We start from the raw sequence: 20,337 nt of genomic DNA on the forward strand, positions 1-20,337 counted from the left end.
CATGGGAGGAAGTCACTTGATTTTTTTCAAATAAAAGCTCTGATACGACGGCGCATTCACATTCGCTAGGATTTCTGGCCGTGAAGGACCACGGATTTCCAAGAGCATGCTTCCAGTCATCGCCATTTTGGGCTTCTGCTGGAATTGTGCAGGTGAGAACGACGAAGGCATTTTAACTGTGGTGCCTGAATCTAAAATCGATGAAAGTTTAACATTTTGAATGGAATTATAGAAATGATTCAACTTTTCGAGCATATTCCAATTTTTTGAAAAGGGTCCGAACATGCGATAACATTCAGACGATAATTCATTGTTCTGTTCTTTTATTAAATTGCAAACGTGCTGTTACATTGACAATAATATAACTTTTATTTTGAAAAGTGGCCGGATTCTGTCTGTTACCTCCGTCTCACTTGACGCACTTCAAGGCCGCTACACCACACGTCACATGATACTGATTCACTGCTGCTGTGATTAGCGAGTATTTTCATGCACTTTGTTTTTGTGTTGTGTCTTATTTTGAAGCTATGTTTAAAGGCTACCCTAGCGACCAGAGTGTGTTGCATGACTAGTTTGGTGATGGTGTTCATAGCATCTCCATCGTGCTCTGACAGTGGCAAAGGACAGCCATGTGCAATTTGTGGATAATGCAGTGATATGACAAGAGTTGTGGCTGGTCATGTTTCAGTCGAGTCACTGCACCCTTTTCTCGGCCCATCGTGGATGGTGCCCCGTCAGTAGTGAGAGAGACAACATTTTTTGCACTTATTCCCCTCTGTGTCAGCATTTCCTTCATGGCTAAATAGATGTCCTCTCCTCTTGTGTGTGTTTTCAAAGCTGTGATGCCTAAAATGTCACTCAATAGTGACCTCTGCTGTACATCTAAAATCATTGCAGATAAACAAAATGAAAATAAGATGGTAAAACGTGCATGCTGTCAACCTTAATATTAGCTTATGAATTTATATTTATAAAATAAATGTAATACATTTTATTTATTCACTTGCTAGTCTTTTACTTAAAATATGATCTCATCTTTGTATAATTTCAGTTGGTCCATTTGCTTGTTAAGTTGTTTATTAGATGCTCATATGAGTTGGCTTGTAAAATATAGCAAATTTGTATGTAATAAAATAATATTAATATAATAAATAATAAAAGTTCAAATGTTTAACTTCTGTATGGGATTTTGTTAAAAGTTTTAAGCCATATGTAATAACACACTAAAAACAGATTCTGTCATACATTTTTATTGAGAAACCAAAGTTTTTGAAGTGTGATTGCTCCCTGCCTTAGAGAACACTCGTGCTGTCGTGTGCCGAGTGAGCGTCGCCTTCACGAGGAGAGCGTGAGAAAAAAAACAAGATTTTTTTTGCCAATGTGTGTTAATGTCGTTTGTTTGGTCGTATCGTCAGCCGTAGATAGCGGCCGTTAGCCGTAGACGTTGTCATGGAAACGCTGGAAAGGAGACGGAATCCATCACACCAGAGTGTGCCTGTCCCGGCGGTCTGGGGCGGGGGCCGGCCGTGCGTGCGTGCGTGCGTGCGTGCGTGCGTGCGTCCGAGTTTGTGTGAAAGCAACGCCCTTCAAACAAACTATCCACGATGTCGTTGGGATACAACATGGCGTCACTTCTTTGTTTGAAGCGTCCCGGCCCCTCCCCCACCTGCTCCAGAGACTGTAGCCCCCGGGGGCCCGCCAAGGCAGGTCGGAAGAGGCGGAGCCAAGGCGGCGTTGTTGTTGTGAGTCGTCATTGGTGTGTCCGTGCCATGTGCTTTGTTTTGCGAGGACGCGTTGGGGTCTTCCTGGTGTTCCGCTCCGCCGCCGCCATCTTTAACTGCCAAACGCATCAAATGCGCCAGGGGGCGGAGCCCAAGCTTCCGCTTAACGGCGACCAAAAAAAACCCACAAAAAAGCACAAGTTGGTTTCTTCTTCTGGTTCTGTGATGCGAGCTGACTCCTCCCACTATGGAGGAAGCACAAGAAGAGCCTGCAGGGGGCGCACCGCTCACTTCTTGCTCTGCCGTTGGTGGTGCCTCTTTTCTTTTCTCTCTTTTGAGTTGAGGTCACATGACTGGTGGCAGCCAATTAGCATATCTCGTGGTCAAGGCCCCCCAACCCGAACCCCCAGAGTAGGTACCTCGAGTGCCTTCTTCGATTTGTCTCGACTTGCACTGTGATGCGTGGACCCGCACCTTCACCTCATTGGCCGCTCAGTGTTTTGCTGCCTTAAATGTTTTCGTTTTTTAAATTTTTTTATTTACCTGACCAACTCGCTCATTGAGGGGTCAAAGGTTGCCAAGTCTGCCAGGCAGTCGTGATGACGGAATCCAGGTGGTGATGCACTTTTTCATTTGAGCAGTATTAGAACAAAATGGGTGACACCCCCCCCCCCCCCTCCAAAAAACGCATGCCTTCTTATGCAAATTTTCTACACAAGTTAATTATGCATTCCTGTTTGCGTGTTGTTTTTTTTTTGCATTTGGATTTTTGGGGGCGGTGATGGGCACACGACAGCACGCTGCAAGCAGTCACACACACACTCCAACGCGAGGCCTATTCATTGCTACTTGCAGGTTTTATTAATTCTTTTTCTGTCTCCCTCCACCACCCTCTGCATAACTCCGAAAAGTATCACGATGCGGTGTCCCAGGTGTTCCTATGATGATTTGGAGAAGAAAGACAAGTTCTGCAGAGAGTGTGGCATCAACTTATCGGTCCAGTCTGCCAACAGCCAAGGTGAAAGAGGTTTTATAATTGTAAAATGGCCTCTTAGGGTAAAATAACCCTAACCCTAACCCATAGGATTTGTATGTCAATTGACAGGTTTAATTCAGTAGCTTGTTAATGAAGTGCTGACCCCATGAATGAAAATACAGTCAACACGTTGTCCTTATAGCCTTTATCTCCTATCTTAATAATATTAAAAATAATGATGATAATAATAATACAGTACTGTTGACAAGACAAGGTCTTCAGTAAAAATAAAAAATAAATAATTCGCCACACCATTGACAAGAAGACCACTTTGTAAAACATCTAATATTTGGATCAAACTTAAAGCCACCTTATATCTAGAACTACTCCCACCACTCAGTACTTCGAAAAATATTTTAAAATCAACCATAAAGCAACAATGAAAGTTTTTAACTTGATGCCTTATTTACTGTCTTTTTGTATTGCTGGATGAAATAACAACGCAACCTCGTTTTCAGACGCCACACTGTCACCATCTGCTGGACAGTTTGAGAAATGCAAAGTCAGCCGATAATTAGCGGCAATTTGAAACCAATTTGACGTCATACAGGTAAACCCGATAATCAAGAAATCCGCCGATAATGTCGTCTTGACAGAAGACGCATCATGGCGACGTGGCAGTCGTCAGTGTAGGCTTTCTTTACTGCGCCTCCACAAAATGTTACCCTGGCAGTTTTCTGTTGCATTTTTCAAACATGACTGTTCTGTTTTGGTTACTGGTTATCTTTGAAGCAGAGATATCCAAAAAAATTCAGCTTCATAGCGCTTTACACAATGTTTCGATGTTCATGTTACACTTACAGCATGACTTGAAAGTATATTTGTATTCAAGTTAATTTTGCAAACAATTATGTGCTTAATCATCAGTTATCAGCATCTGCACTTTCTAAATTATTGGTTTATTGGTATCGGTTGAAAATAGCATGATCGTGCATCCCTAATTTCTACAACTGAAAATCATGAATCTGGTTTCACTAATATTTATAAATAGACAGTATGTTGGCGTTCAACCACTTCCTAATATTCTTAAACTCTTTCTCTATTACTTGTAATACATTATACATATTTTTACCCGGCATAAAATAAAGTGGTGTCATATGCAAACAAAAACCATTTAAACAATTTCAAAATAGTTGTAACATCATTTACATACAGGAGAAAAAGTACTGGCCCCAGAATTGATCCCTGGGGCACCCCACAAGCTACATAACTGTTTTGAATGTACACTATGGGCTCTTTGCACAAATCCACTACTTCAGAGGTGGGCAATCTCGGTCCTCGAGGGCCGGAGTCCTGCAGGTTTTTGAGGTTTCTCACTTCCAACACAAGCTGATTCCAATCAACAGGATCGTTATCAGGTTTATTTAGAGCTTGCTGATGAGCTGATCATATATCAGCTGTGTTGGAGAAGGGCAACACGCAAAACCTGCAGGACTCCGGCCCTCGATGCTCACCTCTGCACTACTTCCTGAACTCAATGCCACTCCTACAGTTCCTGTCTTTCATGATTGGACAAACTGATGGTTACTGAGGTCAGGCACACCTGGATTAAAAGTTTCACTGTCTTCTTTCTTAATATCTATACCTTTATTGCGAAGAAATGATGTAACCTGTTGCCCTACAAATGACATCATGTCACCATCTAGAGCAGGGGTGGCCAAGTTGGGTCCTCGAAAACCGCTATCCAGCCAGTTTTTCATGTCTCCCTCCTTCAGCGCAGCTGAATCTAATGATCAGCTCATCAGCAAGCTTTGCAGAAGCCTGACAACGATCCTGATCATGAACCAGGTGTGTTGGTGGAGAGAAACATGGAAAACAGGCAGGCTGGATAGTGGCTCTCGAGGACCCAACTTGGCCACCCCTGATCTAGAGCCTCGCCCCGTGTTGAAGCACATCCACGCTGCTCACGCTCTCCCAGGCTGCTTCTGTCATCCATGAAGCTGCCTTTGACAAAACCAACATGACAAATTGGCAATAAGTTATTAGAAGAACACATCAATAAAATCTTCACCCCTTTCCTTTGCCACATGACAAATGTGTGTTTGTCTTCTTGTGTCCTGCAGACTTTGGTGAGAAATATCTTCGTCCTGAGGAACAGGTGGTGAAGTCTCCTCTTGTGAAACAGGAGGAAGAAGAGCCCATTTGTGTCAAAGAGGAGGTTGAGGATGATGTCACCAAGTCACCACTGACCTTTGCCCCTTTTAAGAGTAACGATGAAGTCATGGGTGAGAGTGAGGAGGACAGAGGGGCGGAGCCTCCAAGCAGCAGCTCAACTCTGCAACACATGGAGACAGAAGGTGATGCAAACCACTGGCGACCACCGCAAGCACAAAATAATGACATAAGGTCTAAAGATAGGCCCATAGATTTTTTTCAGGGTCGATAACGATGGTTAGTTGGGTGATAACCGATATTTGAAGCTGATATTCATTTTCAGTAAGAAAAAAAAAAAAGGGGGGGGGGGGGCTCAAAATGGAGTTTGAAAGCGCACACAACACACCTTTTTCCTGCTCAGATTGGGGCAAAATTTTCTCTCAAAAGTCAACTTTAGCAATGAACAAAAGAACACACACTGGTGAAAAACCTTTCCATAGATCAAAGTGATCCATGTGTGGGGTTGAGTCGCCAAAATATATATATATTTTTTTTTTTTTGAACGGGCCAGTCCGAGTACAAACACACCTTCCTCCTCTCCTTCAATAATATAAGGAATGCTTTACACTGCATATATAATACAGGTTATTACTAGTATAATAATGGTATACAGTATTTTTTACTGTACATGGATTTTGATTTTCAACGTTGTGAATGCTGCAAATGCATCTGTGTGTTCATACATAACACATAATACCTTCAAATAAGAGATCTGATTACATGCATTTGCAGAAAAATTATGGGCAAATATCATTACCCCCCCCCCCCCCCCCCCCCAAAAAAAACCAAACAACAAAGAATTTGTTTATCATAATTAGACAACTTTATGGGGACTCTGCTCACATCAAAATCACATTTCAGCACAAAATCCAAACAACCAATCATTTTAAACAAAGATCTAGGGATGTGGTACCACATAGAATTGGGCTGTGACAAACAAGACTTAATCCAATTCACTCTAAATATACCAATCATCGATTGAAATTATGGAGCTTTCACACCATCCTTGTCATATTCCTTAACTAGCTGGGTTCTTTTAATATAATGCGTTTTATTCCTCCATAAAAACTGAAAAATAACGCTATTGGCTTTATTCATATTTCTTGAGGATATACAGGAACTAAACATGTTTCTTAATCGTCCAAATGGAGTTTGAAGATTTATTTATTTTTACTCTCTATATGGATATAGAATTAAACGTGTTATTTTAGATTTTTATTTTTTAATAATGTATTTCGTTACATGAGATTTGTCCAAATGTGGTTGCCGTAGAGTTCACGTGACGGTGACAGAAACTACTACTACTAGTAGTATTAGTCCATTCCAGGCTGCATTCACATCGCCGCACACGCTTATTTACATAATTCATCCTGAATTCGTACTGAACGGACTTAAACATCGACACTGTGCCTCCGTCACTTCTTTATTGAAGTCAAACATAATTGCTACATTTCGTGTCTGATTAAATCGTATCAGACAGTGCTCGTCGAAATCTCTCGGCCCTGTTTATGTTAGCCTAGCTTATCTTAGCTTGCTAGCCGCCAAAAAGGATGCGGCCGTCAAATGTGTGCGTAAAGTGTCGTGACGTCGTGTGAAAATGTGCGCAAGAACGAAAGTCAAGTACGAAGAGGAGCTTTGTGGAACACAAGAGGAGAACGAGCGACAACGTCAACTACTGGACGCTGTTTACAAGCAGCCTCGAGTTGTGTTGAACAGAGCGGGCTTGCCACTTGTTTAATTCATACTTTTCAACAATATGTCCGTATTTATTTTTGAAAGGAATCTTCATCCGGGCACTTTGTTACGTACAATTACAGTTTTTCCTCAGTCGCCATGGACTATATGCACAAATCAGTTCCGTTTTTTAGCGGCTATTTGGGAGTTAGCGTGCGGGGTGAACGGTTAGGAAATATTGATAAAAGTAGGCAATTAGGGAGTGCATGTGCGTTCCGATACGTGTCTGTGCGTGTAAGCCATATTATAGTTGGTGCAGAATGTGATGGCAAACACTCCAAGTGTAAGTCACTCATTGTCTGTTTCGCTACTTTCTACCACAGAAAAAAACAGTATGGTGAAGACTGCAGCGGCATTTGCGGCACACAAAAATAACGCAACACCCACAAAAAGCAAAGGAGAGAAGACAGCCGCGTTGATCAGACATTCATTTCTCAGTTGGCCAGCAGCTACGTTGAGGATACACTTTTTGTTTTAGAGCTTTAAAACAAAGATAAGTGAAAAATTTGAAAATTTTAGTTATGTTTCTTTGGGGGGGAAACTTATTTACTATAGTCAATTTTAATGAGATATTTGTTTTCATTGAACTGTATAAGACAGAATGTTGAGCTTGGGGCCACCATGCACCTTCTGCCAGAATTTAAAAACAAAGTTGTCTATTTTCTAAGATCTAAAACCCCTTTAATCATAAAATCGGTTGAATAAACATGTGCTTAAAGGCATTTAAGCAGTCAAGTGCTGGAGTTTTTGTTATAAAAAAAAATTGACCGCAACTTTTTTTCCTGCAAATGTATGTCGGCTTCAAATATCGGCCTCCCTGACTACCGATAATCGGTCCCAGTATCGGCTCTGAAAAAAAGCATATGGGTCTGTCTACTGCTTTTCAACTTCATTAATGTGATCGATAGTAAGAAGCACTTGGGTATTTTAGGAGAGGGAGGCATTAATATGACATCCATCATGTGCAATATAAATTCTTCTACACATTTTTCTTTTTTAATACAAAAATTTGATGTTTTGCAAGAATTTTTGCAGAATCTGCAATTGAAGGCAGATGACGTGAAAATGCAGCGCACATGTCCCAAATCAAAAGGAACCTCTGAAGGCTGCATTTGAAGACCAATGACCACTTTGAAAAGCATTTGAAGGCCCATGACGGAAAGGTAGCCCAAATTGCAGGATATTTCAAAGGCTGCACTTGAAGGCCAATGACGAGTCAAAGGCACCTTCAGTTAGTGATGGCAGTGCGACACTGAAGCTTTGATACAAGCTTCAAACCCTGAACTACAATTCCATAGAACCACTGCTTCAAAGCTTCTTTTGGTGCGGAAAAAATCACGTGACATATGACGATCGAAGCAGTGACTGATTCGTTGCCGGAATGAATCACATGCCTGGTTCGCGGTCCAATCACGTGATTCTCGATTCTGACAGGTGACAGGTTGAAACAGTTTTGAATTTGAGCGTCAACCCTTTATGACCGCTTTAAACAATATACGATTCGTGGGTTGTCGGTGCTGTTGAATTGTCATTGCCTTGCGTTGTTACATTTGGTCATTCATGGAGCCAGCCAGGAAGAGAGGTCGTTCTGAAATGTGGGAACACTTCAATCTGATCACTCCTGATAAGGTAGGTGTGCTGGCTGTTTAAAGTTATGTACAGTATATAGATCAGTATCAGAAAAAAACTTTAATCATCCCCGGAGGACAATTATTTATTGATTTATTTTTTCGAAGGGCATTTTTTTTTTCGAGACGCAAATTAAATAAAAAACGTTTTGACTTGGACGGGAATTGAACCCGATTTACCCGAGTGGCAGGCGATAATTTTACCACTGAACAACCAATGTTTGCTTGTAAAGCTTATGTAAATAGGCTTTACGTTTTTTACTTTCTTCAATTGATTTGACCTCAGTCAGGTGCATGTGTAGAAACAGTATATGTAATATGATGCCCGCCAGCATCGTCGGTCCCGTGCGAGCGAGTTTTCTCTAAATGTGGAGAAGTTGTGAGCAGAACAAGAAACCGGCTCAATCCAAAAACAGTGGAAAAAACAATGTACCTCAATAAAAATATTTTAGAGTGTCCCCCATGGGCCCCTGTCAGTTACACAAGCACACCCAACCTATGCTATATTTTACCAGCACTTTCCCCTCAATAACAAAATACACACATTCATCAGTCTTTATTTGTCAATAGAACCTGCTATTCGGTCCTAGTGGGAGTCCATCAAAGAATTTTCAAAGCAAAGATGCTTTAAATTCACTGCAGCCTTGCAGTTTACCAGTAGAGGTCGCTGTAACTGAAGCTTGGAGTAATGAAGCTATTTTCAAAACAATTGGCTCAAGTGGTTCAGTGCTTCACAAAAGCTTCATTTGCCCATCACTACCTTCAGTGCCCTACATCAGAAGCGTGATGACGACGTTGATAAAATTGGTAAAAGCTCCCCTCAAATGTGGCCTCTGAAGGCAATAGTAAGATACAAATCCAAAGCTCCTTCAAATTTGTCCTTTCAAGGCAACATTTGAAGACTAATAGACACTTCACGGCTAAAAGTAGTGATGTGCTTCTCGGCTCGAATCCCTGAAGCGTGTGCCGACTAATGTAGATGAGTGGTTCATGAACGGCGAGTCGATGCGCGTATTGATGACGTACGTGGTGACGTTTGAAGCCCCGCGAAGCCGACGTACCACGTGACTGATTGAGGAAATGATTCGCTAGGTTTGAGTGCAGTTCGAAATAAAAGCGGCAAAGAAACGCTTCATCAGTACCATGTGAAAGAGTTTTTTCAAAAGCAGGTGAAATTCTCTGCAAAAAAGGAAACCGCCTGAGTCCAAAAACTTTGGGGAAAATATTGTTTTTGAATAAAAATGAATAAGCACTTTCTTTTACCTCCTTATTTCACATTTTCACTTGTTGCATAAGCACAAACATAGACAAAGTAACACAGAACAATTCATGTTAAAACACTCTTCAAATATATATTTCTTTGTATTCAGAGCATGATTTACACCCCGCCATTTGATTGCATGTTATACATTTTTCTGTCCACATGATGGCGTAGTCGAGGAAATGAATCATCTTGAAGCCATTTTGTCACGCATCCGCGTCACCCTTTGCGTGCGTGTCTGCGCGCATTTGTGCACGTTTGCGTGTGCGTCACTCAGGACGACTTTCCCGAAGTTCTCCAGTGGACGAGGACGCCGTCGCTTCCTGTCGTCTCGTCTTCCCTTCCCGACCTGCTAGGAGACTCCGCCCCTAGCCACGTCCTTCGCTGCCCTTGCCGGTAGGTCCGCCTACCTGTCAATCAAAACCCACCGCAGGAAGTGTAAACCATGGATGTGCGTGTGTGCGTGTTCAGACAAGAGCGTGGACGCGGAAACACGCCAACAAGAGCCGCAAGTGGACAACAACATCGTCTTCATCAAAATCTTCATCCTGCTGTGAGAACACACATGCAACATTTACTATTACCTGTTGGTTAACATGCAACATGATTTCCATGACATGTGAAGCCCCGCCCACAATAAACACGTGCGTGTGCGCAGCGTGCTGGCGTTGGTGTTGTCGTCATGTTATCTGGCCTTCCGAGTGCGTCGCTTGGAGCAACAACTCGGCTTCCTCACGCACAGGCACGCACGCACGCACGCACGATGCAGTCGTCATGGTAACAAAACATTCCAGAAAGGTGTGCGACGCCCATTTGCCGTGCTGGCTGACCAATCACACGGCCGCCGGAGAGGCCTGGTCGCCATGGCAACGACACACTTGTCAACTACACCGAGTTGCTGAAACAGGAGGATACAAAGACGCTAAGGAGTTGCCGTGGCAACCGCACCTCACGATGACATCATCAGGAAGTGGCTTCCCAGTCTGAGCACTCGGAGGCGCCGGCAGCCGTCACCTGATTACATTGTAATCCCATTACGCTGCAGTCACTCTGCAGCCAGAGGTCAAAGGTCAAGGTTACATTCAAGTGCCAGTGAATATAACGTAAAGGTCCCCGCCTTTTTATTTAACGTGCTCACTATATCTTCATCAATCAGTTCCACACGGCGAGTCACTGTCCTGCGTGATAGACTGATTTTTTCAAACTTGCCTTTGGTCTCCGGACACAAGAGACTTGCTGTCTCTACCATGCATTCTTTCAAAAACTCGCCTTCGCCAATTTGAACGCCAGCAAAAAAACTGCCCGTCGCCATGACAACCGCCTCCTTTCCCAGCCGCCGCGTGGGTGACGTGCCGCGCCCGTCGGAACCAGCAGGTGGCGCCACTCGCTCCTTTTCTCCTCCTCCTCTCCAAGAACGTTCAAAGCTAAAAAGAGGAAGGACAGATTGAAGGAAGGAGGGAGGGAGGGACAGACGGACAGAGGGAAGAGGGAAGAGTGGAAGGAAAGACGGACAGAGGGAAGAGCGGAAGGAAAGACGGACAGAGGGAAGAGCGGAAGGAAAGACGGACAGAAGACGGCGTCTTCTTGCAGTGCTTGAACTTATGAAATGGACTCTTTGAGTAAACTTTGTTTAGCACAAGGAAGGACAAAATGAAGGAAGCTAAGAATAGAGTAAGGAATAAAGGACGCTCCAGTTATGCTATGGGTCAAAATGAGCCACTTTCAAGTTAAAGAAGAAATGTTACCTTTGCGTTATCAAATTTGGCACCAACAGAAATATTTAAAAAAAGGTTTTGAGATATTTACAAGGGACAGTGAGCAGATCCCGGATCAAATGAACCAAACATCAACAGACTATTTAATTTCCATGTATGTGCCATGAAAACGTTTAACAATAAGCTATAACAATGTTTATTCCGGGTCAAATTGACCCATAGTATAATAGCAACATCTCATTGACAAACAATTCAATTGGTTGACTTTGACATTTTCAAGAATTGTTAAATGTTTATCAGAATGCTATTGGAACTGGGTCAAATGGACTCATTTCCAGAGGTGGCAAATCCGGTCCACAAAGTCAAAACCCTGCCACAGTTTGGCTTTAGCTCCTGATGCTAGCTAGCTAGCTAGCAGGTAAACAAGCACCGGAGGCTAAAGCCAAACTGTGGCAGGTTTTTTCCTTTTTTGACACCTCTACCCATTTTTTTGTGATTTGCTTTTGACGAGAGTTTAGCTTTGACATCTTTTCCTTGTGTGTGTCGTTATGTTATTGTGCACACCTGTGCTGGTCAAGCGGGCCCCTCCTTCAGCCACTTGTCTTGTCCAGGTGGATTTCCGTTTTCAGGTTTCTTTCCATCCTTGTAGCTTCATTGTTTGTTTGCTTGTCGGCCGTCCTTGGCCAAGTCAAGTCAAATCTTCCGAGTGTTTGTTTGTTTGTCGCTTTTTATATGTTTTGGACTTGAGCTCATTGAGTTATTTGGATCATTCCAAAGTGCCTTATTTTCTTTCGTTTGACTTTTTGTAATGGAATACTTTTTGAGTACACATCGGCATCGCCTCCCTGCTTCCCTGCACTCGGGTGCTCATCCTTGACATCCTGTGACAGTAAGTAGGCCTAATTCCCCCCCGCTGATACGAAATGATATGCAGGACCGAGGACCGCAAAAAAAAAAAACACATTCTGAGTGAGTTCTTGCACTTAATGTCAGTTTGCTGTTCGGCAGTTTTGTGCCATTGAGTCGGAAAAAAATGAATGAATGAAAAACTCTCAGGAAACCCAGGAAAGTTTTGAAAAAGTTTTCAATTCACTGCAGTCTTACTTTTCACCAGGAGAGGGCGCTCTAGTGAAGCGCTCAGCCCAATTTCCCAGCATTTCGTCACAAAAGCTTCATGTGCTTATCACTAGCAAAAAGTGACTTCAGGAAATGTCAGCGAGTCAACGCAGATGGTGACCAAACTAGCCACTTGTGCTTGCGACCAATCACGATGCGGGAGGAGCATGGGCGGATTTCCTCTTCCTGTCCATGACCACGTCTCACTTTCACACCGCGCATGTGCTCGTGCATGTGCTCGCGCATTTACGTTGACTTGCCCCTGGAGACAAGCGGCCTACATTTCCATTCCCGCCATCAAACGTCGTCTTCTTCCGCAAAGCCGCCATCGTCGGGCCAAGGGCTTGCAGCCTGTTGCTAGGCAACAAGCCCCGGAGCCCCACCGGCTGCAGCGGATCGGTCGCCAGCAAAGCGCTTTGACGGGGGCAGACGCGACCGGTGGAAATTGTGGAGGCCGACGGGCGCCTTCGTTGAGGAAGAAGCAAAGCCGAGAGGCAGGAAGGACAGAGAAAGAAAGAAGCAAAGGATGAAGGAAGGCCGGTGGGGAAAATGGAAAGAAGGAAAGAACTGAGGTAGGATATGACAGAAGGAAGAAAATAATGCAGCATGGAAGGAAGGCCAAAAAGAAAGACGGAGAGAAGAAAGGAAGGAAAGAACAACAGACAGAAGGATGAGATAAAGACAAAGGAGAGATATGGGAAGGAAGAAGAAGGGATGAAGGAAGGGCAGAGGAAGCAGCATGGAAGGAAAGTTGGAGAGAAGGAAAGAACAGTGGGAAGAAGAATGAGAGATGGAAAGAAGAATGGAGGATGGAAGGATACAGTAGAAGGAAGAAAATAAAGCAGCATGGAAGGAAGGAAGAAAAGCCAAATTGAAAGAAAGAAAGAAAGAGGGAGGAAGGATGGATGGATGGAAGACAAAGAAGGAAAGAGAGGAAGGATGGGAAAAAAGGAAGGACAAAGAATGAGAGAAAGAATCAGAAAGGAAGGAAGGCAAGGAGGAATAGTTGGAGAGAAGGAAAGAACAGAGGGAAGAAGGGAGGAGGAATGAGAGACAGAAAGAAGAATGGAGGACGCAAGGATAGAAGGAAGAAAAGAAAGTAGCATGGAAGGAAAGAAAGAAAGCCAAATTGAAAGAAAGAAGGGGGGAAGGAAGGATGGAAGAAAGAAAGAGGAACAAGAGGAAGAATGGAAAAAAGGAAGGACAAAGAATGTAATGAAATTAGGAATGAGGAAGGAAAGCCAGAGGGAAAGATTGAGCCATAAGGAAGGCAGGACAGAAAGATAAAAGTAAGGAAGAAAAGAAGCACGAGACGACAGGACGTGACAGGGTTCGTTTTCCCTCCTTCCGCACGCAAGCTCCTCCTACCGCCTCCACACCTTACCTCCATCCAATTATCCTTCCTTCCCGTCTACGCCTGTTACTAGGCGAGAGTGGGTGCCGCCGTTGCCTAGCAACCAATGATGAATCATGATGCAGGAAGCCAGCGAGCCAATGGCGCAGTTTGGCCTTGCTGTGGGGGCGGAGTTATAGGTTTGTCCAACATCAATGCTGACGCCACCTAACAATGCGAGTGGTGCTAATAATGCTATCAGAACTATAATGCTAGTTAGTGCTAACAACAATTCTAGCCACGCTAACAGTGCTGACAATGCTAGTGGCGCTAAATGTGCTAACAAGGCTATCAGTCTTAACTAGTTTTGCTAAATGTGCTAACAATGCTAATGTTGCTAACAATGCCGTCATTCTTGCAATGCTAACAATTCATCAGTGCTAATTCTGCATTCCAAGAAAGTGGGAAGGGGAAGTTTTTTATCGTTACTTTATTTGACATTGTTTCACGTAACACGAGCTGATTTGGAATGACTGCGTTAACCAGAACAACAAATCAAATCGGCCATCTTTGTTGTTTACATTTGCCCCAAACCTTTTGAGGTCTAAAATGGGACAATCTGAGTGGGATGACTCCAACTTCCCACCTTCCACGAATGCAGCATTACAACACTAGCATGCTATCAGTGCTAACAATGCTATCAGTGCTAACAACACTAGCGGCGCTATCAATGGTATCAGCCCTAACAATGATTTCAATGCTGACAATTCTACCGATGCTAACAATGTTAGCGGCGCTAACAATGCTAGCAACACTAACAAAGCTATCAGCGTCACTAGCAGCGGTATCTGTGTGCGACTGTTGACAATACGTTGGAAACGCCCACCGTCGGCGTCCCGCGTGAATGGACGAGCTGCGTTGTTACGGAAAACACAAAACGACCACAAAAAGTCAATTTGGAACTTCTTTTTTATTACGACTGTTCCACCATTTCAACAAGTAAACATACAACTTTGAAACGTCAATTTCTTTGTCTTCTGTGTTTTTCGGGGACCAGGAGCCAGCAGCGCCGCCTGCTGGGATGAAGACACGCGGTTGCCACGGAAACGCACACGCCAGCTTTTCCCCGCCGGACCCAAAAGACGGGACCGGCACGCGCGTGTGAAGGAAGGCCAGAACCCGCGACCACACGTACGTCGCCACCGCACATCGTAATTGACGTGGTGAAAAGTTCGAGGACACTTTGTCATTCAGGAGCAAGACGACGTGTCCTCAAACGTTGAGCTCCACACGCGTGCACGTGCACGTGCCCGACCTGCACGTGCACGTGCACGCGGGGCTCGTAGGCGATGAACGCGTGACGGATGACGGGTTGCATCAGAACAGTTGCCATAGAAACAAGCTTTTTTCCTCCTTATCATTTGGCATCCAAAACTTTGAGACGTCCCAGTTCTGACGTCTGCTCTCTTCTTTGTTGAACAGAACCATATCAGAATTCATTCCGAACCAAATTAGTCGCATGCAGACCAGTATTAGAGCAGTACCAAAAAACTACAGTAGTGCCAGACCAGGGTCAAGATTGAACCAGACATCTTCCACACTAGTCCCGCACTAGAACCTGACCAGAACTACACCCAGACCAGTACCAGATCAGTACCAATTTACATCCATACTTATCCAGGTCAGGTCCAGTCAAGAACCAGATTAGGACCAGACCAGAGTTAGTCAAGTACTAGACTGCTATTAAACTGGAACCTTATCAGGACCAGACCAGTCAAATCAAAACCAATTTAGAGCAAGACCAGAACTAGACTAGAAACTGACCAGTACAAAATTAGAACCAGACCAGTCGAGTACGAGAGTAGACCCAGACTGGACTAACAGACCGAAATTAATTTAGAACCAGATTCTTCACATGCAGACCAGGACTGGACTAGCGCCAATTGGCTAACTACCAAATTAGAACCAAACTATTACCAGACAAGGACCAATTCAGAACCAGACTACTTCCAAATGAATCCAAAATTGGCACCAACTAGGAGCCTGACCGGAACTAGACTGGAATTAGACTAGACCAGGTTTGACCAATCTGGGTCCTTGAGGGCTGGAGTCCTGCAGGTTTCAGATGTTTCTGTCTTCCAACACACCTGATTTGAAAGATCAGATCGTTATCAGCCTTCTGTAGAGTTTGCTGATGAAAGAAATCAGGTGTGTTGGAGGACGACAACATGTAAAACCTGCAGGACTCTGGCTCTTGAGGACCAGGATTAGGGAGGCATGGACTAGACCCAAACCAGAACTAGATTACACCCAGGTCAGGACCATATCAGACCCAATTTAGAACCTGGTCCAGGATTGTAACCTGACTCCAACCAGGCCAGAATCGGATTGTGATCAGATTCGAGTTACGTGGACTACTAAAGATCAGGTTCCAAACCAGCGTAGAAATGTTAGAAAACAATTTGTTCCGTTTGTTAGAATTTTTTTTTTTTTTAGTACAAAATCTTTATTTAGGAAATCTATTTTGGAGCTATTTGAAGAAAGTTTTTGTGAGGGGGGCGTGGCCAAGGTGATCATGTGACAACGTGAGATGACGTGCGGGCAGCTGGCGAAGTTCATCAGAAGAATATTCATCATAATTTGCGTCGGGGGGCTCCGGTGTTGCTCCGGCAGTTTTGTCGGTGGTCATTCTTGATTCTGGTTGTTATTGTCCAAAGTGGGCGTGGCTTTCCCGTGGATGCGCACCAATCAATCTTGAGCAACGACGCTTTGATCCTTATTTGGTGCCTCGGGGGCATCTTTGGGCGGGGCTTCAGTGGCCGCCGTCGAGTTGGGGGTCTCCTTAGGGGTCTCCTTAGGGGTGTCGCCGGCTTTGGGCGCCGCCTCAGCTTTGGGGGCCTCAGTCTTTTTGGCGTCGGCCTCATCTTTGACGGCGGCCTCCTTGGGGGCGGCGGCGGCCTCCTTGGGGGCGGCGGCGGCCTCCTTGGGGGCGGTGGCGGTCTCCTGGGCCTTGGCGGGTTGGCCGTCCGTTTTGGGCTCAGCGTTTGCCTCTTTTTCCGGCTCCTTTGCGGTGGGCGTCACTTCCTTGGCGGGCGCCGCATCGTTGGCGGCGCCGCTCTCGTCTTTGATGCCCTTGGCCGGCGGGTTGTCGTCAGGAGCGGAACCCTCCGCCGCCTTGGTGTCCGGCTCTTTGGCCTTGTCGTCGTTGACGTTGTAGCCCTTCTTCTTCTTGCTCAGTTTGCCTCCCATGGCGGACGGACGGACGGACGGAGCTCGGGCGTCTGCGCGCACAACGACAAATGGACAACGTGATTGGGTGCGTGTTGCTAGGAGACGTGTGTCATGTGGATGTAACATCATGTTGTGTAGAAATCAAGTTTGTTTCCGTTTGACAACCGTGGGACGGCGAGGTGGCGGTCGTGTCATGTGACGTCAACGTAACATGTAACAGACATGACGACGTGTAATGTCAGACCTGTAACAAACTTGACAATGACATCATTGCAACGTGTGTGACAGTCGGGCGACACAAACCTAGCATGTAATAAACCTAAGCATCCTGTAACATGGAGTCAACATGTAACAAACGTGACATCAAACAAACATGACAGGCGGGTGACAATCGTCTGATGTCATAAATATGACACCAAAGCTGACAAACGTCACGTAACAAGCCAGACTTAAATGTCGGAGGGAACAGACATGATCGTCAAGCCGTATGACAGTCGTGACCTTAACATGACATCGCAAACATGCCAGTCACGCCACAAAAACATGTAACATTTATGGTGATCTAAACATACAATTATGTGACACAAATGGAACATGTGACGAACATGGCAATCACATGAAAAACCTGCCGCACAAATGCAAAACGCGCGGGCCGTACCGGTCAGGAGGCCGCGGCGCCGTCGCACGCCGACACACAATGGCCGCCTGTGTGTGTGCACGTGTGTGTGATTGTGTGTGTGTGTGCACGCTAACTGACAACATCCAGTGGGGGGGGGGGCAGTCAGGGACATCTTTTGCCATAACACTGCATAACTTGACTCAAACATTGTCACACACCACGGAAAAAAGTAGGAACCACTCTCATGCACGACTGAAAATCTCTCACACTGTAAAAGGGCTCTCACACGTCATATGTACAAAACTCTCATACTCTACCAAAAGGTTCCAACACGTCAAAAACGGATTTCTTCAGGTACCTTCAGATTAGGCATTTTGTGAGAACACACCTTGATCGTTTTGAAAATGCGATGACCGATAAGCCCAGTCCGTGTCGGTCTCAAAAAGTCGTGCCGTTTCTTTTCTATCCAATCATTTGAATATGGGAGGCAAAAAGAAGGACCGGCAGAACTAATTAGGAACGATAATAACAGAAGAGATTTGGGATAAGAAATCAGTTAACGATTGTTGACTCAACGCTCAACATTGCTTGATTCCATTGAAAATCCTTCTCAGACTCGAACTCCATCCAATTTTTGCCAAAAGTGTGAAAAATGCAGCCCAGCAAGGCTTGCTTTGCATTTTGAGCCAAAAAGGAGGAATTTTTGAAAGGAAAAGGTTCGAACACTCCCGGAACACTCACACGTTACAACAAGGCTCTCACATGCACGAATGAAAGTCATCACAAAACGACTCTTGCACATTACTGGAACACTCTCACACATTACTAAAGGGCTCTCACACGCACACTAATGAAAGGCACCACAAAAAGACTCTTGCAAAACTGTGGCCGGGTTTTGACTTTCTGGACCAGGATTTGCCACACAAGTGCGTGCACAAGTAATACACTTTTTTTTTTTTTAATAATAATAAAAAAGCAAAAACTAATACTGAAACTAACTAAAACTAAGCATTTTTTTAAATAACTAAAGATTGGAATTTTCAATTTTGTTTTTATTTCAGTTTGAGTTTTTTATTATTATTAGTTTTCAGGGTGGTTCTGTTAGTTTTAGCTATTTAAAAAAAAATGCTTAGTTAGTTTCAGTATTAGGTGTTTTTTTTTTAATGTGTATGACTTGCGCACAGAGGAGGCAAATCCTGGTCCAGAAAGTAAAATCCTGCCACAGTTTGGCTCGAACTACTGAAATTGACTTCAGATCACATTTCAAATCATCCCCAAATGATGCATTCAATGAATTACCAAAGAGTAAAAAGAACATTTCTGCTATAATTAGTTGGTTTTGTAAACATGAAATGTAGTTTCAATGAGTTTTGTTTTTTAAAAAGCATTTTCATTTTGTGTTTTATTTCGTTAACGAAATTGTTTTCTTGAATTTTCGTTTTCGATTTTGTTAACTAGACGCACACACACACGATGGCGCCATCCCCCGCCCGGCAACACGGAGCCAGCAGATTTCATTGGCTGCTGCTCACCTGACGATTTATTCAATCTGTATTCTGGTTGGTCGGGTCGTTCATTGGGCTGTGTGCTCCCATCTTGGCCACCAGGGGGCAGTATAGTTGAGTCACGCAGACAAAAGAAGAAGATTGTCTGTGTTGGCGTTAGCCGTTTCTCAATTGTCCTTTCTTGCGTCCTTGTGTAACGTCACGAGTAAAGTCGCAAGCCAAGTCGCGTTCCAATCGAAAGTAGGAATATGAAGAACGAGAACTTGGCCGGCAAATGATCCCAAGATGCGTTTCGCGCTGCCATCAAAATTCACCAACATCAGAGCGGATCATTGCAAGTACTATAAGATGACGGTTGTCGGCAGGATCACGAGACGACGCTCTCCATTCTTCATGTTGACAAACGCTTTTATCATCTTCTCGCCTTTTTTTCTTCCAATCTTCAACAAATATGAAAATGAAACCCAATGGAAACGCTAGATACGGGACCTAAAAGCGCCTCCTACATACCAATTGTTAGCATGTGAATGGGCTTTTCCGTTGTGTTAGCATTCAGCTAACTAACCCCCTGATGAACTCATTCACCTTCAGCCATTTTCACTTTGTGTTCTATTGCTTTAAAAACACGGAAGCTACCAAAAGAAAGATTCGACTCTCTTCTTTCATCAGGAAAAAAAAAGTATATTTGTATCAGCAATTAGCATTAGAATAAAGCTCAATTCCACAAATGTGTTGAAAACCGTGGAGAAAAGGGCTTGTTGCAACATGGCCCTGGTTGATCTCTTATACTCTGCTGCCACCTGCTGGCCGTTATTCTTCAAGCGTCCCTCCTCAGTTCAAAGGCTGCATCAAAATCTTTTGTATGCTTTAGCATTAAAAAAAAAAAACATTAAAAAACGTCTTTGGGGCCATGGTCATATTTCAAATGGAACGTTTTTGGGAGCAAAAGAGTTCATTGACGGCCGGGCCGCCCTCAAACAGAGATGCACATAATTGCATGAAAATAATCCAGCGCAATGTGATGTCATTGGTGGGCCGGTGGTTAGCAAGGTTAGCATAGTTAGCATTGTGACAACGTTGTGGTGTCAGCTGTGTTTGCGTGTGACAATCGCATAAGGCGTCTTTTGTTCTTTTCTTGTTCTTTGCTCCGAGCGCACACACCGATAACAATAACGCGCGGGAACAACAAACACGGCAAGAACGCGTGATTCAAAAGTTCTTTTGCTTTGAATTGAATTCCAAATCCGTTTTCCGTGCAAATATTTGTGGTCCTGCGTTGTGATC

At 44.1% G+C, this 20,337-nt stretch overlaps 2 protein-coding genes across 8 annotated transcripts in view; one reads left to right on the top strand and one right to left on the bottom strand.

Moving 5' to 3' along the window:
• LOC144043451 (uncharacterized) overlaps nt 1-20,337 on the top strand; it is a 24,794-nt gene continuing 4,457 nt past the window's right edge. For 2 of the 7 annotated variants that reach the window (XM_077557104.1, XM_077557105.1), the window contains exons 1-4: nt 20-152; nt 2,633-2,739; nt 4,821-5,054; nt 14,756-14,889. In XM_077557104.1, coding sequence (XP_077413230.1) covers nt 2,640-2,739; nt 4,821-5,054; nt 14,756-14,889 — 468 coding nt within the window. In that variant the 5' untranslated portion in view covers nt 20-152; nt 2,633-2,639. Of the gene's footprint in view, nt 153-2,632; nt 2,740-4,820; nt 5,055-9,708; nt 9,931-10,005; nt 10,088-10,192; nt 11,206-14,755; nt 17,015-20,337 lie in introns of all 7 variants that reach the window. The other 5 variants (XR_013291108.1, XR_013291109.1, XM_077557102.1 and 2 more) reach the window with 5 other exon arrangements.
• The window catches only part of basp1 (brain abundant, membrane attached signal protein 1), a 14,770-nt gene continuing 9,082 nt past the window's right edge, over nt 14,650-20,337 (bottom strand). Inside the window, exon 2 of the mRNA XM_077557106.1 lies at nt 14,650-16,979. Within this exon, the coding sequence (XP_077413232.1) occupies nt 16,447-16,947 (501 nt within the window). The 5' untranslated portion in view covers nt 16,948-16,979 and the 3' untranslated portion in view covers nt 14,650-16,446. The remainder of the gene's footprint in view (nt 16,980-20,337) is intronic.

The sequence above is a fragment of the Vanacampus margaritifer genome, chromosome 2 (genome assembly GCF_051991255.1).
Source record: "Vanacampus margaritifer isolate UIUO_Vmar chromosome 2, RoL_Vmar_1.0, whole genome shotgun sequence".
NCBI lineage: Eukaryota > Metazoa > Chordata > Actinopteri > Syngnathiformes > Syngnathidae > Vanacampus > Vanacampus margaritifer.